The sequence below is a fragment of the Sinocyclocheilus rhinocerous genome, unplaced genomic scaffold (assembly GCF_001515625.1).
Source record: "Sinocyclocheilus rhinocerous isolate Xijiao unplaced genomic scaffold, SAMN03320098_v1.1 scaffold943, whole genome shotgun sequence".
NCBI classification, from domain to species: Eukaryota; Metazoa; Chordata; class Actinopteri; order Cypriniformes; family Cyprinidae; genus Sinocyclocheilus; species Sinocyclocheilus rhinocerous.
The window spans coordinates 435,190-450,653 of NW_015626129.1; the positions used below are offsets into that span (position 1 = coordinate 435,190).

Here is a 15,464-nt window from a genome sequence, read left to right on the forward strand (position 1 = left end):
GCGTGTTTAAACGAGGCGTTTTAGGAGGGCGTGGGTGGGTCTTAACTTTTATAAAGAATACCTCTTAGGGTTTGAGACTTTAGTCTTTGCAACTTTGCAAAAGAAACTTGAAATCGCATCATATGACCCCTTTAAACAACTTGTATATTTGCATATAGTTGAATATTTATATATATATATATATATATGTTTTTATACATAATAATAGTAATAATCATATAAAATATATTTAAGAATTATAATAAAATTGTTTTATGTTTTACCATCTTTTCTGATTTGATACTGTCATTTAAGTCTCGTGCTTTTTTTATTTTGTTGGTTGGTTTTATTTATAGTACATTGATACTTTTTGGTTCTAACCCTTACTTTGTTTATGGTCATTTTTTTTTAGTCCCCATGGAAAAATATTTCTGTAACCAAGGTTTTTTTTTGGGCTGCACTATTTCACTTTTACAGTAACTGTGGAGAAACCGTTTTGGATTTGTGCAATTGTGGAAATCTTTGAAAGACTTCCACATTTGCACCACTGATATAATAATAATAATAATAATACTTAAAATCTCACTTCTCTTTCTGTATTCAAATGTAATATGATGTCTCAGAGGTGCTCTGAGATCTGTTTAACATGTTAGATCAGTAGTGGGGGTCGCCATGCACCCTGTGGCGTGTGTATTTGCTCTGTCGTTGGCCTCTGTTCTGATAGGAGTCTGGCGCTCTGCCAGCCAGAGTCACACTGCTTAGCTGGGCTTCTGGTCTCCTTACCCTGGCCTCTGTCACACCCTCGCCACTTGCTGATTGGTTCATTATCCAGCTCGATTGCTTTTGAATGGCTGAGGAAACAGCCCTTAGACAAGATTAGGTGCATGAATTGCCACACGTTGCTTACAGAATCCTCTAGCTTTAAATGCTGGCAACATCCATCTATTACATTCTTTGATAAATATTTGATGGTGTTCAAGTCAGAATAACCACATTGCTTTTTTTTGTGTCATGTGAATTGGCTGTGTTCTACATTTGCCATGTTTATCAGGACTGAATTCTCTTTAAACACATTAATGTGCCGATTTTGGAAGAGATTCTTCTGAAATTATTTTAATATGGTAAAATGTGTGAAACACAACTGACAGCACTATTGGTAGCTGAACGTACAATCAAGTTAGTCAAATATCTATTAAACATGCACAAAAGAGCAGGGGATTTATGGAAATTTGTCATTCAACAGAAATCGCCAACCATCTTACCAAATTTATTATAAAAAGTGCTTATAAACTTGCTGTTATCAGCAAAAGAGAAACTTTAAGGGCTCCCTTATGAGGACAATTATGAATATTAGTGTTGTTAGTTATTAGTTATATTAGTTGTTAATATAATAATAATAATAATAACAACAGTAATAATATAATCATTTATATTCATCATAAAATTATGAATATGACTAAATAGTTTTTCTAGTTACACTCTGCAATAAAATATCTCATTTTTGAGAATTTTTTTTAAATTTTATAAAATGTTTTATAAAGATACACACATTATTTGATTGTTGTGAAATTTTATCTACATATATTTATTTGAAAAAATCTGATAATAATAATAATAATATTTGACTGTACAAATTAAGGAAATTCATTAGTCAAAAGATGTTGGGAACCCTGTGCAGAGCTGTATGGCACAGGTTCTGGTTGGCCTGCTGATGCTTAATCAGACAAGTACAATACTAAACGATCTGAGAGGATAGATATGTTTGGGAAAAGAAATGGAGCTTAAATTATTTGTGGCTTTTATTTTTCTCTCGTGGACATCATTGTTTGATTTTTGTGAAATTCAAATGCATGTAATCTAGGGGTGCAACGGTTCTCGGTAAAAAATCGAACCGTACCGTTCTCCACACACGGTTCGGCATACACTAGGACCGCGGTTCAACTTAAATCTGACAATGCATCTGTAATATGGTTTGTTAGAGTTCGGCTAATGCATGTTTCTGTTGATGGATACAAATTCTGGCTTCCCAATACATTACAACAAGAGCAATGAGAGAGAAAAAAACGCAATACGTGGACAAACCAGTCACTCTTTAATCAATGCGAGTGCTTTATGCTGGAATAACTGTCATTTTATGCCGTCATCACGTGTTGATAGCGCAGGTGAGTAGTGATGGGAAGTTCGGATCATTTTACCGACTCGGACCTTTGAGTCACTTTAAAACCGTGATCCGAACCGTGAGTAAGTTGAACCGTTGCACCCCTAATGTAAACCTAAGCCCTCATGTTAAGGAAATGCGTTGCTCTGGGACAAACAAAAAATGTTAGATCCAGTTTTACATGGAGACATCCAGGAAACCAACCGAGTCCTAATCTATTGAACAGCTGAACATGAAAGCTGATGCCTCATGGTGCCAACAAAGCAGTGAAGCAGTGAAATTTATTCAGTGGGGTCTGGTGTGGCTTGTGTCGATTCGTTCTTTATCAGCAGGAAGTTGTTGTAGGCCCCATGCGGTTTTTCACACATAGCAGTACCCCTGCCAATCATATGACCCCTTTAAACTGTGACGTATTCTGTTTTACCTACCATAGTAAGCTTACTTGTTTGAAGACCATTTCTTTCAGCATATGAATCCAGATAACACAGCAATGATGCTGCGTCCCAATTAACATACTATCTGTCCTAAATAGTATTCGAAAATAGAATTAGTATGTCCCAAATCGTAGTATGTTGACATGAGTATGCCAGAGATTCCCGCATGGTCTACTGCTTTTGGTTAGAATTCGAAATGCAGATCGATATTCACTCTAACGGCTAATATTGCCCACAACCCATTGCGCATTGGACGAGGATTCGATTAGAACCACAAACACGCATAAAAAGAGTTAAAAAACTACAAACATGGCGGATATGCGAGAAAGGGGTTTGAGTGATAAATAATCAATGTCTAACCTGATGAAAAAATATTTATTTAATATTATCTGCGTTATATTTAATCTGCAGCAACATTATGAACTTTTATAATGATATGTTTGGTCATTAATTTTTAAATGCATCATTATGCAAACACATGAGCATGAAAGACCCGCAACTGGCAGATCAGCGTGCCTCTTCATTTCTCTCCAATACGGTAGGAAATCAAATTAAACTAAATAGTATAAGTCGGCGAATTGGGGCGCAGCATGAGACCCATATGCACAGGCGGTGATATCATAATGACCAGCTGTTCTGCAGAGAACAACCATTTTAAACACACACTTAGAGAGAGAGAGAGTGTAATGGGGTTTAATGGACCTGGTGGTAAAGGAGTCCATGATTTAGTCTTTATTAGCACAGATCTCATGTCTCAGAGTATGTCTAGACAGATGTAAAGAAATTTGATAGCACTGTATTAGCACAAAAAAAATTCCCCTGGATATGGAAACCTAGATATCTTATTTTAAATGTTAAAATTGTGATTTCCTTGTGTAGATAAGTCCATTTGACTCACTGGATGATAAAATGGTTTGACAAAAAGCAAATAATAATTAGTCCTAACTTTATATACTACTACAAAAAAAAATAATAATTATTCGCCATCATGTTGTTCCAAACCTGTATGAATTTATTTCCTCCTCTTTCCACAGAGACAGGCAGAACATGCAGGATTCATATTTAAAATCTTTTTGCGGCTTAATATTTACGGATACTAGTCCATATCGCGATTTGATTTAAGTGTAATGACTACTTTTGATGAATTCATCCAAACTTTGACAAATTCCATGACATTCCGCATTATACAGTAAATTCCATTTCTATGACTGAATTCCGTGATTCCGTCTGTGTTTTCCGCATCACTGAAATCATAGGGCCTTACACAATGCAAATGCAAGGCATTTGGCTTTTCTTTTTGTTGTTTTAACTATTTTAGGTATTTTGAAAAAGTTGTAGTACTTGATTCCCTATTCTTGACTCCCTCAGTAGATACTGCATTATTTTCTTCATTTGTCCCTAATTTGAATCAATACAATATTGAGGAGGAATGTGTTTGTTCTGTCGCTGCTTCAAAGAGCTTTCGCTGATTGTTGAGGAAGCTGTGTCTTAAAGGGGTCATATGATGCGATTTCAAGTTTTCCTTTCTCTTTGGAGTGTTACAAGCTGTTCGTGCATAGATAAGATCCCTAAAGTTGCAAAGACTAAAGTCTCAAACCCAAAGCGATATTCTTTAATAATGTACAGTATGTGGAAAATAATGTGTTTTTTGAACCTTAAACCGCATAAACACATTTCATTACACAAAATACACAAAATGTTCTTTTTAGCAACATCATATGACCCCTTTAAAGGGCTAGATGAAAATTCTGTCATCTGTTGCTCAGCCTCATATCACTTCAAACCTGTATGATTCTTCTGTGGAACACGAAAGGTAAATTTTTCAGGAATGTCCTGGCCTTTGTTTTCCATACAATGGTACTGAATAATGTTTGATGATCAAATCAAAATTGATCAATACTTCCACATCTAATTGTTCAAGATTGAATTTGACCACAAACATTAACTTGAAATTAGGGGTGTGCGATAACACGATTTTCGATCGTGGACTATTAAAATGTCTCCACAATCTGCTTATATCTGCAATATCATAGTATTGTGCTACAGCGCACATTCTATCAGTTGCAGTTCTGGCGCCTCCGTCTCAATATACTGTACAACGCGACATACATTCACATCAAATGTTAACTCATCGGTAGAGTTTTACTCACGGTACACTGCACTTGTTCACAATCACAAAAGTACATTAGAGAAAATCACTTACTCCTCTTGACTGAAGAACTATAATACAATTACTTTAATAAGAAAAGAACCAATGTATAATATATACAGTTAAATGTATATAGTGTTTTGTTTTTTATATTTGTTCATTCAATTTCTTGAATGCTACTGCTAAATACACCTACTGTACCTGAAAAATAAAGCACTTTTTTAATGTGTATATTATGTGTATTTGTAATGTCTTTGTTCTTATTTTTTAATAACAAAGATAAAATAATGACAAAGATTGGCCTAAATATCTGCCATTCTTTTTTTATTTGATATTTTGTTACCTTATAAGTCTTTGTTTTTAAATTAGGGAAATTAGTTTGACTGTACTGCTCAGACTTGCAAAATAGTAAAACCAACATGACAAAAAATCGTAATAAAATCGTGAATCGTGATTTTCCTGAAAAAAAAAATTGTGATATGATATTTTTGCCATAACGCCCACCTCTACTTGAAACATAGTTAACAAGTCAAATTGAGCTTCTTTAAGTATGCCTTTGTCCGTTTTATTTTGGAGTTTGACAGCCCATTCACTTAGTTTCATTAGATAAAAATACAGTTGTGATAGAAAACTTGTGAGCCTTTAAACGTGCAGTTCACCTAAAAATTTAAATTCTGCCATAATTTTCTCACCCTCATGTTGTTAAAAATTGGTATGACTTTTTTTCTTCTGTGAAATATGAAGATATTTGGAAGAACATTGAGTCCAAACAACGTTGGGCCCCATTGAGTTTCAATATATAGAAAAAAAACACTTTAAAAAAAAAAAAAGATGTGTTCCACAGAAGAAAGTCATACAGGATTGGAATGACATGAAATGTAAGTAAACCATAGCAAAATTGTCCTTTTTAAGACTTTTGCATACATTTTTGCATAAATTTAACAAACTCAGTGGTAGAGCATTGTGTTAGCAGTGCAAAAGGACGTGGGTTCGATTCCCAGGGAACACACATACTGGTAAAAAATTTTATAGCCTGAATGCACTGTAAGTCGCTTTGGATAAAAGTGTCTGCTAAATGCATAAATTATTTTTACTAATTATTATAAGTCGTCATCTTCAACATAGAGAATCAAATTACATTGTATATTTTTACTTAAGCAAATTGACCCAAGATTGAATGTCTGGAAAAACTATCTAAACCAACTAAACGCTTATATGTGAAAAAGTGCTGGTGTGCTTTCTTGGATGAACTGCTCTCTTCAGGTCCTTCCACAACATTGCTGTTGGATTCAGATAAAGATTTTGATTAGGCCTTTCCAAAACATGACATTCTTCTGTTTTAACCACCTTTCCCAAGACTTTCCCATTATTTCCAACTAAATTCAGTGTTTTCAGTGACTTGCTCCTTGCGTTCCTGCCATGGAATCCTGAACACTAACCTTATCCAACGCTAGAGAGGCCTATAGATTAAAAATTTTATAGCCTGAATGCACTGTAAGTCGCTTTGGATAAAAGTGTCTGCTAAATGCATAAATTATTTTTACTAATTATTATAAGTCGTCATCTTCAACATAGAGAATCAAATTACATTGTATATTTTTACTTAAGCAAATTGACCCAAGATTGAATGTCTGGAAAAACTATCTAAACCAACTAAACGCTTATATGTGAAAAAGTGCTGGTGTGCTTTCTTGGATGAACTGCTCTCTTCAGGTCCTTCCACAACATTGCTGTTGGATTCAGATAAAGATTTTGATTAGGCCTTTCCAAAACATGACATTCTTCTGTTTTAACCACCTTTCCCAAGACTTTCCCATTATTTCCAACTAAATTCAGTGTTTTCAGTGACTTGCTCCTTGCGTTCCTGCCATGGAATCCTGAACACTAACCTTATCCAACGCTAGAGAGGCCTATAGATTCTTATTTGTTACTGTGGAGTTCTTTGTGACCTTCCTGACTATTAAACATTTTGCTCTTGGAGTGTTTTTGTTGGACCTCCACTCCTAGATAGAGTAACAGTGGAGTTGAATGTTTTCCATTTGTACACTATGGACCTCAATCTCTTTACAAAGTGTTTGTAACCAGCCTGGTAGAGCCTCATCAACTTTTTGACCAACTCTTTTGACCGAGATATGGCTGTTTACAACTGATATGCGTTTCCATCGATTCGATCACAAGTGGATAACGCTACAGGTATAAAGAGGATCTAAAAGTTTCGAGGTTGTCCACTTTTGACCACTTCCAGAGTTAGTCGAAAATGGGACGTGTTGTGAGAAACCACACAAAAACAAGCAATTCAAACTTCACTTCACTAAACACAGAGATTATGGTTGATAGGAGAAAGGCAATATGAACTGTTAGGGTGACTCTTGCATGATTCAGTACTTCTTATAGAGACTCTAAAAGCTGTAGCCCACAGCACTTCGAACAACAAGCTGAGACTTGAGAGAGGAGAGACAAAGAGAAAAGTTACTGTAACTCAAGCAAAGCAAGTAAGCGCTTTAGCTTTGCTTCGCCACTGTCTTTAACAGGCATCACAGACTTAACTTCATAAAGTTCATCAAAAAATTCCATGTTACTACCGAGTTTTTTTTAAACCATAGTAATACTGTGTTCATTTGGATGTCTACCATGCAATTATCATTTCTTATTTCTTGGAAGTGTCTTGTAAATACCACGGTTCTCATATGAGGGTCATTCTGTGTCATGGTACCTCTGTAATATGAGGTTACTTGTCTTGCTCAACAAGTCAAGTCACCTTTATTTATATAGCGCTTTTAACAATACAGATTGTGTCAAAGCAACTGAACAGCATTAATTAGGAAAATAGTGTGTCAATAATGCAAAATGACAATAGTAAACACTAATTTTTCAGTTAAAGGCAGTTCATCATTGAATTCAGTGATGTCATCATCCAGCTCAGTTCAGTTTAAATAGTATCTTTGCAATCATCTTGGGCTTGACTCTACTTGTTAGTGTTCAAGGGCAGCTGTCTGCACAGCCTTATACAGACATTTCTTCAGCTGTGCTCTGCAGTTTCCTGTTCTTCTAACAGTGATAGTTCTTCTAGCACTGGGCTTGAACCAATGACTTTTGTATTTAGCTTTTTTTAACCACTAAGCCACCTGACACACGTCCTCTTCATGAGAATGAAGGAGTGATTAACAAAAGTTTTATTTCACGGCTGCATAATGCTGCTCTGTCTTTTAGTTAATATGGAAATGTGGTCAATGAAAAACAGTGGTTGTAATGGACATCTGTGTGCCATAGCAGTGTAGCAAAGTAGTAGATTCTCTCGAAATACCTCTTAACATTGACCAGTAGAGAGGAAAATAAAATATTGGATTAAAAAAAAAAATATTAATTTTGGCATTCTGCTATAGGCGCATACGTGGTGTGTGAGATTTGTTTTTATGTAATTTCCAGTAGCCTGTCATTTCAACTTTATAGCTTCTCAGAACACATTAGAAATCACTTACATGAGTGGAAAAGCAGATCTAGAATTTCAGCCATGGAAATATGTTTTTTTTTTTCTCCAGGTCTTATTTTAAATAGGCACAAGTAATCCAAAAAATGTGAGTACTTGGAAAGGACAGCAGAAAGGACATTCATTTTTTCATTCAACTTCAAAACATTTCACACCAATCGAAATTGTTTCAATTTTGAAATCCATTTTTAACATAGATGGATGCATCCTCTTCACCCTTGAGTACTTGGTTAAAATGTATTCATGGCAAATTTAGTTTTTAAAAATAAAATAAAATTAATATTAGTTTCTCTGAAAAATTTGCCAGTGGGTAATTTTCACACCACCTCCTCTTCTAAATCAAATATAACCAAAAGCTAAAATAGTTTTAGCACAGCTGTTAATTGTATTTATACCGTTCAATAATTGTTTCAGTAATTGTTTATTAAAATTTACTTAAAACCCGTACAGAGTTAAAACTGTATAAGCAAGACGTGACAGCTGATCTAAACAGCAAAGCATGACACATTCTGCTGAGGGACAGAGCCTTCAAGTCCCACGAGTCCCTTGAGTTCACATTCTTTTGTTCTTTTGTCCAAACACTCATCTGCCAGTCTGCGTATCTTATCCTCAGTGTGTCACTTGTAATTACACTGTGACCATCAGCCCTTAACGTCCCCCTTTGTGCCGTTGTTGAGCTGGAGAACCAGGTGAAATGAAGGGAACAGAACATATTTGGGATGTTTAAGGAGAGATGAAGGAGAGAGAGAGTTTGAGACAGATTAGTGGGCTTGACTCTACTTGTTAGTGTTTAAGGGCAGCTGTCTGCACAGCCTTATACAGACATTTCTTCAGCTGTGCTCTGCAGTTTCCTGTTAACTCCTTCATTACTAGGAAACTGCAATTTGTGGTTCTATGGAGGAGTGTCATGTATTTTTAAAGTAGAGACAGTCTGTTATGTTGTTTAAATTGCCAATAATATCTAGAGAGCTATGTACTTAAACTTTGCACAAAGTGGGTTACTGAAAGCATAACTAAAACTTAAAAATGGTATATACTGATTACTGATATACTGATTTGTCACTACTTTGAGTGTTCATAGAGCATATGCCATGGGACTGTTTCCAAGACAAATTCCAGCTTGTTTTTAAATGATTTAACCAAAAAACTAAGGATGAACAATAAATTGTCACCCTAAGCTAAAGGCAAAATTGCCAATTAAAACAGACAGAAACAATTAAACATCCAATATTGGTTGAATTAAAAATACACCTTTTATTTAATTTTTTTAATTTTTTTATGTAATCTATCATATCTACCATAATTGAATGTTTAATTACTTCTGCCTATTATAAGATTTAGATTGATGTAAAAATATATTTATTTATATAGAAATATCAATAATTTGTGAGAATTTTATGCAAAATACAAATTATTGTGTGACTTTATAACATTTACAGAGAAGGACACAACCGTCAAATGTACATTTTCTGTACGCCTGTTTTTGCATTGGGTCAGAGGGAATAATGCTGTTCATGTTGTGAATATATTAGATCGGTTTCATCCATAATTTGATGGATTTAGTCACTGTCATGAACACTTCATACAGGTTGCATTTGCTCGTTATCTGTCCATGAAGGCAATTGTTTATGTACAGTGTGTGTGCGTGCCTTTCTCTTTATTAATAATTCACTGCACACACTCAGTTTCGTCCATAGTTCCAGCTCGGCCTTCCCATATTAAAAATGTATTTATTTCTCATAACAGTATGGCTGAGTCTAAGCCAAGCTCATCCTGATCTCCCTCCTCCTTCACTTATCCTCTGTTCTTTCTGTGATTGCTGTTATCCCGTCTTTCCTTCCATCTGGTTAACCTAAGCTCCCCCTCCAACAACAATCAACATCTGGGCACGAGGAGTGTGTGTGCGTGTGCGTGTGCGCGTGTGCGTGCGTGCGTGCGTGCGTGCGTGCGTGTGTGTGTGCGTGCGTGCGTGCGTGTTCAAACCACTCGGCAGGCCATAGCGTCAGTCCTTATTCGGCATTTCTTGGAGCAGGAAGTGGGCTTTGGCATCTGTGTGATGTCACAGGAAGAGAAGATTGTATCACAGTTTGGAAAACATGAGGGAGAGAATGACGAAAATACTTTTAAATATAAGTGCTTTGGTCACTTTTATGTCACAGGCATTTTTATTTTATTAAAACCTTTTTTTCCCTTTTTTATATTTATTATACTGTTAATGTTTATATATTTATTTTGTATTTTTTCATGCCTTTTATGAATAGATTGTATTATTTTACCCTGGTCTCAGTAGCTGGATCTTGAATTTGAAAATCCATTTTTGCATATATTTAGTAATTTTAAATGTAAAAAAATATAAACAAATATATTTTAATGTTTGAAACTTTTTTTTTAATTATTATTATTATTATTATTATTTATTAATAACTGTCTCTCTGTTGTTGTCATTTCCCTCTTGACAAACAGTTTTGCCCCGATAAACTTTTATCAAATGTTAGTTTAATTGGCTACCAATTAAACAGAACTGTCAGTGAAGAAATACAAGAAAACAAAGAAAACGTGTAAGCAGAATATTTTTATTGTGTGTCATTTCCAGTTGAGCTGTAATTTTGTCAACTTTTGCCGTGAAACTAACAGCGATTTTGTTCCAAAAATCTTAAAAATGTAATTTCCACCACACCAATGCTATTAAACACAACACATAATATGAGATGATGAAAATGACATTATAGTATGAGCAAAAAAAAAAATTACAATGACAAATTTCTGTTTTCTATAAGACATAATTTCTATATATAATTTCTAGAAGACAAATTAAATAAGCTAATGAGAGTTTGAAAAGTGTATTAGATTGATTCTCTGTTTACAGGACCAAAAGTGTCTGTAGTTTATGGAACTCCTATAAACGTCTATTCATTGTCTTCTTTCTCTATACAGAATACTCCAGAAAACTGCCTTTAGTTGAGTAATTGTGCGAAAAATATTTAATTTAATAAGCATGGAAGAATGTGAACAAGGAGCCAGTGCAGCAGCAGCATTTGAGTTTGAAGATGAACCGCCTGTTTGTGTCCGATCTGTTTCTCCAGAGACATTATAAACAGTCCATGCACAAATGTGCCGCCACATGCGCACATCACGAGTAAGATGATGTCAGTATAACATCACAGCCCTTGCTTGATGATATCCTTGTTTGTATATATTTGTGACAGACAAATCCAGCTGTGTTTTTTCCATTCATTATCAGTGGATTTCTAAAAGGATTGGTTCAGCTAAAAATTAAAACTGTCTTTTTTTTTTTTACCTTTAATGGTTGACCATTGACCCACTATGGGGTTGACTATATATCCCCATATATCCCCATAGTCGAAATCCCCATTGACTATATATCCCCATAGTCGAAAATCATTAGCATTTTCATCCAATAAGCTTTTCTGTTTGGCTGGTAAGTGTTCAAAAAAAAAAGTGCTTTTTGTGTTCAAATTCTGTAAAATAAACATCTATTATTATTATTATTATTTTTTATCATTTTCAAATTATTGTTTCCTAATTATTTTAGTAAATATTATGTAAAATAATTATTTAATTTCAGAAATTGTTATGCATGTGTTATTTACTTTGTTTATCCCTCTGGTGCTGCTTGTGTGGTGGCCAAAAATGACCTTTTTTATCTAGCAAAATGAATGTACTATATTTTAGTACAAAAATTATATATATTTTTTAAATGATATTTATGGAATAGTTATGATCCATTTATTACCTGTTAACTGCTTTTTGAGCATAGACCTGAAAATGACATTTCCAACTGAAGGAGACATCAGATGCCCATTTTTCATAAGTTAGTATGATTCTTTAGGGTCTTCAAGAAATGTCTGTAACATACTTTGGTTAAAGGGATAGTTCAACCAAAAATGAAAATGACCCCATGATTTACTCACCCTCAAGCCATCCTAGGTGTATATGACTTTCTTCTTTCAGACAAATGCAATCAGAGTTATATTTAAAAATGTCCTGGCTCTTCCAAGCTTTATAATGGCAGTGAATGGGTGGTAATATTCAATAGTCCAATAAACTGTCCATCTATCATAAAGAAGTGCCCCACGCGGCTCCGGCAGGTTAATAAAGGCCTCCTGAAGTGAAACGACACTTTTTGGAAGAAAAATATCCATATTTAAAACTTTATAAACCATTATTTCTAGATTCCGCTAACTGTCATGCGTCACACGAGAGAGTCGCGTTCCAGTGGATGGCATAGGACGTGAGAATATGCTAGTCTCACGAGAACCAAGGTTTGTTTAAAGGAGCAAAGGAAGTAAAGTTTCTTTTGTTTAGCAAAGGAAAACTAGTCTTCTCTTGGCTTATTGAAGTTCTCCGACATTTTTCTTTACAAATCCTCGTTTTGTACTTCTAATTCGTTGTTTTGTTTTGCTCTCTCTGTGCTTCCGCATTCATCACTTCTCACTGGAGCTTACGCTACGCCTATGTCCTACTGGATTGTGACTTTCTCGTGAACGCGCATATGACAGATAGCGGAAGCTAGAGATTTAAGGTTTATAAAGTTTTAAATATGGATTTTTTTCTTACAAAAACACGTCAATTTAATTCAGGAGGCCTTTATTAACCCGCCGGAGCTGTGTGGAGTAATTTTTTATGATAGATGGACACAGTCTATTGGACTTCTATTGGACTATTGAATATTACCACCCATTCACTGCCATTATAAAGCTTGGAAGTGCCAGGACATTTTTTTATATAACGCCGATTGTATTCGTCTGAAAGTAGAAAGTCATTTACACCTAGGATGGCTGGAGGGTAAGTAAATCATGGGGTAATTTTCATTTTTGGGTGAACTATCCCTTTAAAATTCCTCAATTGTCGTGTAAAACAACACCCTTTTTACCTTGTCAAAAACAGGTCTGTTCACCGCGACTCATTTCGGTGCATGTCTCTTTAAATGATAATGAGCTACTGCTCACCCCACCCCTCTCTTCCGTGGGGCGTGTCGACACAAGACAAGTGAATTGCTGCCTTGGACTCTGTATATGGCTTGGAGGTGGTCTTATTCAAATAGATATCTATCTACGTAGAAACCGGTTGCAAATTGAAACTCGCTGAATGACACAGTTTCAGACTCAGACAGCCCATAAGAAACTGGCTGCGTGTTTTCTTTTCAGCTTTTCAGAGCTAGCAGACACGCCAGAAACCTAACTAAATGCAAAAAAAAAAAAAAAAAGCTAAAAAAGAAAACTGGGGGAAAATCAAAGTCCTAGATCAAAACATGTTATGTTGCATATTTGAGGTTGATATCTCCAAAATTTCAGTAAGATTTTGTTTGGCCATAGTACCAAATGTTTCCACTAGGTGAAATTTGCTTCCCATTAATTTCCAATGCGGTCATTTTTGACCATGAACAGTACTAGTGTGATCATTTTTTTCAGGACCATTTAACCTTTTTGAATCACAAGTTTCACACCATTCTGATGAAGTTAAATTTCTAAAAAAACTAAATGTTAATTTTTTTTCTGTCAAAAATGAACAGCCCCAGAGGGTAAATTAAATAGCGTGGTATCATATAGGCCTATATTGGCTTTATATATCGGTCATCGGCCACCCTATTCTCTAAGAAATCATCATCAGCCATCATAAAATCCAAATTGGTCAACCACTACTCACCCTCTTGTCCCAAATCGCTATTTTGAAAGCACCACACATATACATCAAAACATGGCCGAGTAAATAACAGAATTTCCATTCAAACGGTTCCTTTAAGAACTGGCTCTGTTTGCATGTTTATGTGTGGGAATGTGATACGCTGTCAGTTTTTGAAGTTTCTAGAACCTGCTTTCTCTCCTGAGCAGAGGAATGTTGAGTACTTCCTGTCTTTGTCTGCCCCCATTGTTGGTACTTGCTGGGCTTGTTTCGATCAGGCAGACTTCTCCTCCTACCTCACACATTTCTAACCACACTTGTTTCTTTGTTCATTATGCCTCAAGTCTCTCTTCCCCCTCAGTCATTTTTTTCCCAGTATCCAATGCCTGTTTGTCTTTCACTTTTCTCTCGTATCGTGCAGTTTTGAAAAGCAGTTTTATTTATACACTGTAAATGTATTTAATGTCATCTCTCTCTTTCTTTCATATGCACAGTGAGTCAAGTATCTGTCAGGCACGGGCCACTGTGATGATCTACGATGATACCAATAAGAAGTGGGTCCCGGCAGGCACGGGTCCCCAAGCTTTCAGCAGGGTCCAAATCTACCACAACCCCAGCAATAACGCCTTCAGAGTGGTGGGACGCAAGATGCAGACCGACCAGCAGGTAAACAAACTACATTCAGCCAGATGTAGCGTGGGGTTGCAGACAAACAAACCATTTTTCATTGAAGGTAACACTGCAGAGTTTTGACACATTCAGGGTAACTGGAAAAAAGAGCATTCCAAACTTTGCCTCAAGCTCAGTTTGAAATAGTTTGCAACTGTCTTCAAGAATTATTATTTTTTCACAGCTAAAGTCCAGCAGCACGTACTGCAGTCTAATATTGTGTGTTCTTTCATAATGTCAAAGTTCACCCAAAAATGAAAATAATTCCTTTACTGTCCCTCATGTCATTCCAGACCCATTTTTTATTTTTCCTCAAGAATGCAAACAGAGAAATTTAGCAGAACATCTACGCTGCTTTTCCCAGCTTACAAAAGTGAGTGCAGACTGGGATGTACAACAGTTGATTTACATATACAAGTGACCCCATCAGAACCCTTGAATTTATATAATTCCACCAGAAGTGCATTTAACCCCAAATTACAACTCATATCCATGATTTCCTGTTTTTCTTTACTTACCATCCAAGTCTTTGAGCAGAAATGCAAAAAAATGTAATACATTTTTTTAAAATAAAAAAGTAGTGATATATATACAATTCAAAAGCAACACAGTACAACAAAGTACATTTTTCGAAAGAAATTAAAACTTTTATTTAGCAAGGATGCATTAAATTGATTAAAAGTGTTATCGTAATGTTACAAAAGATTTTTATTTAAAATAAATGAAAACAATTCATGAAAAAAAAAAAAAAAAATGAAAGCAGCACAAATGTTTTCAACAAAGTAACCCAAAGGTCGCGGGTTCTAGTCTCGGTACCAGCAGGGATTGTAGGTGGGGGAGTGAATGACCAGCATTCTCTTCCACCTTCAATACCACGACTGAGGTACTAAACCCCCAACTGCTCTCTGGGCGCCGCAGCAAAAATGGCTGCCCATTGCTCCGAGT

The 15,464-nt window shown here is 35.5% G+C and overlaps 1 protein-coding gene across 4 annotated transcripts in view; it reads left to right on the forward strand.

The window, feature by feature from the left end:
• LOC107710968 (vasodilator-stimulated phosphoprotein-like) overlaps positions 1 to 15,464 on the forward strand; it is a 43,776-nt gene that overhangs the window by 13,171 nt on the left and 15,141 nt on the right. For 3 of the 4 annotated variants that reach the window (XM_016515871.1, XM_016515894.1, XM_016515886.1), the window contains exon 1: positions 14,337 to 14,516. In XM_016515871.1, the coding sequence (XP_016371357.1) occupies positions 14,337 to 14,516 (180 nt within the window). Of the gene's footprint in view, positions 1 to 14,336; positions 14,517 to 15,464 lie in introns of those variants that run through there. The other variant, XM_016515878.1, reaches the window with a different exon arrangement.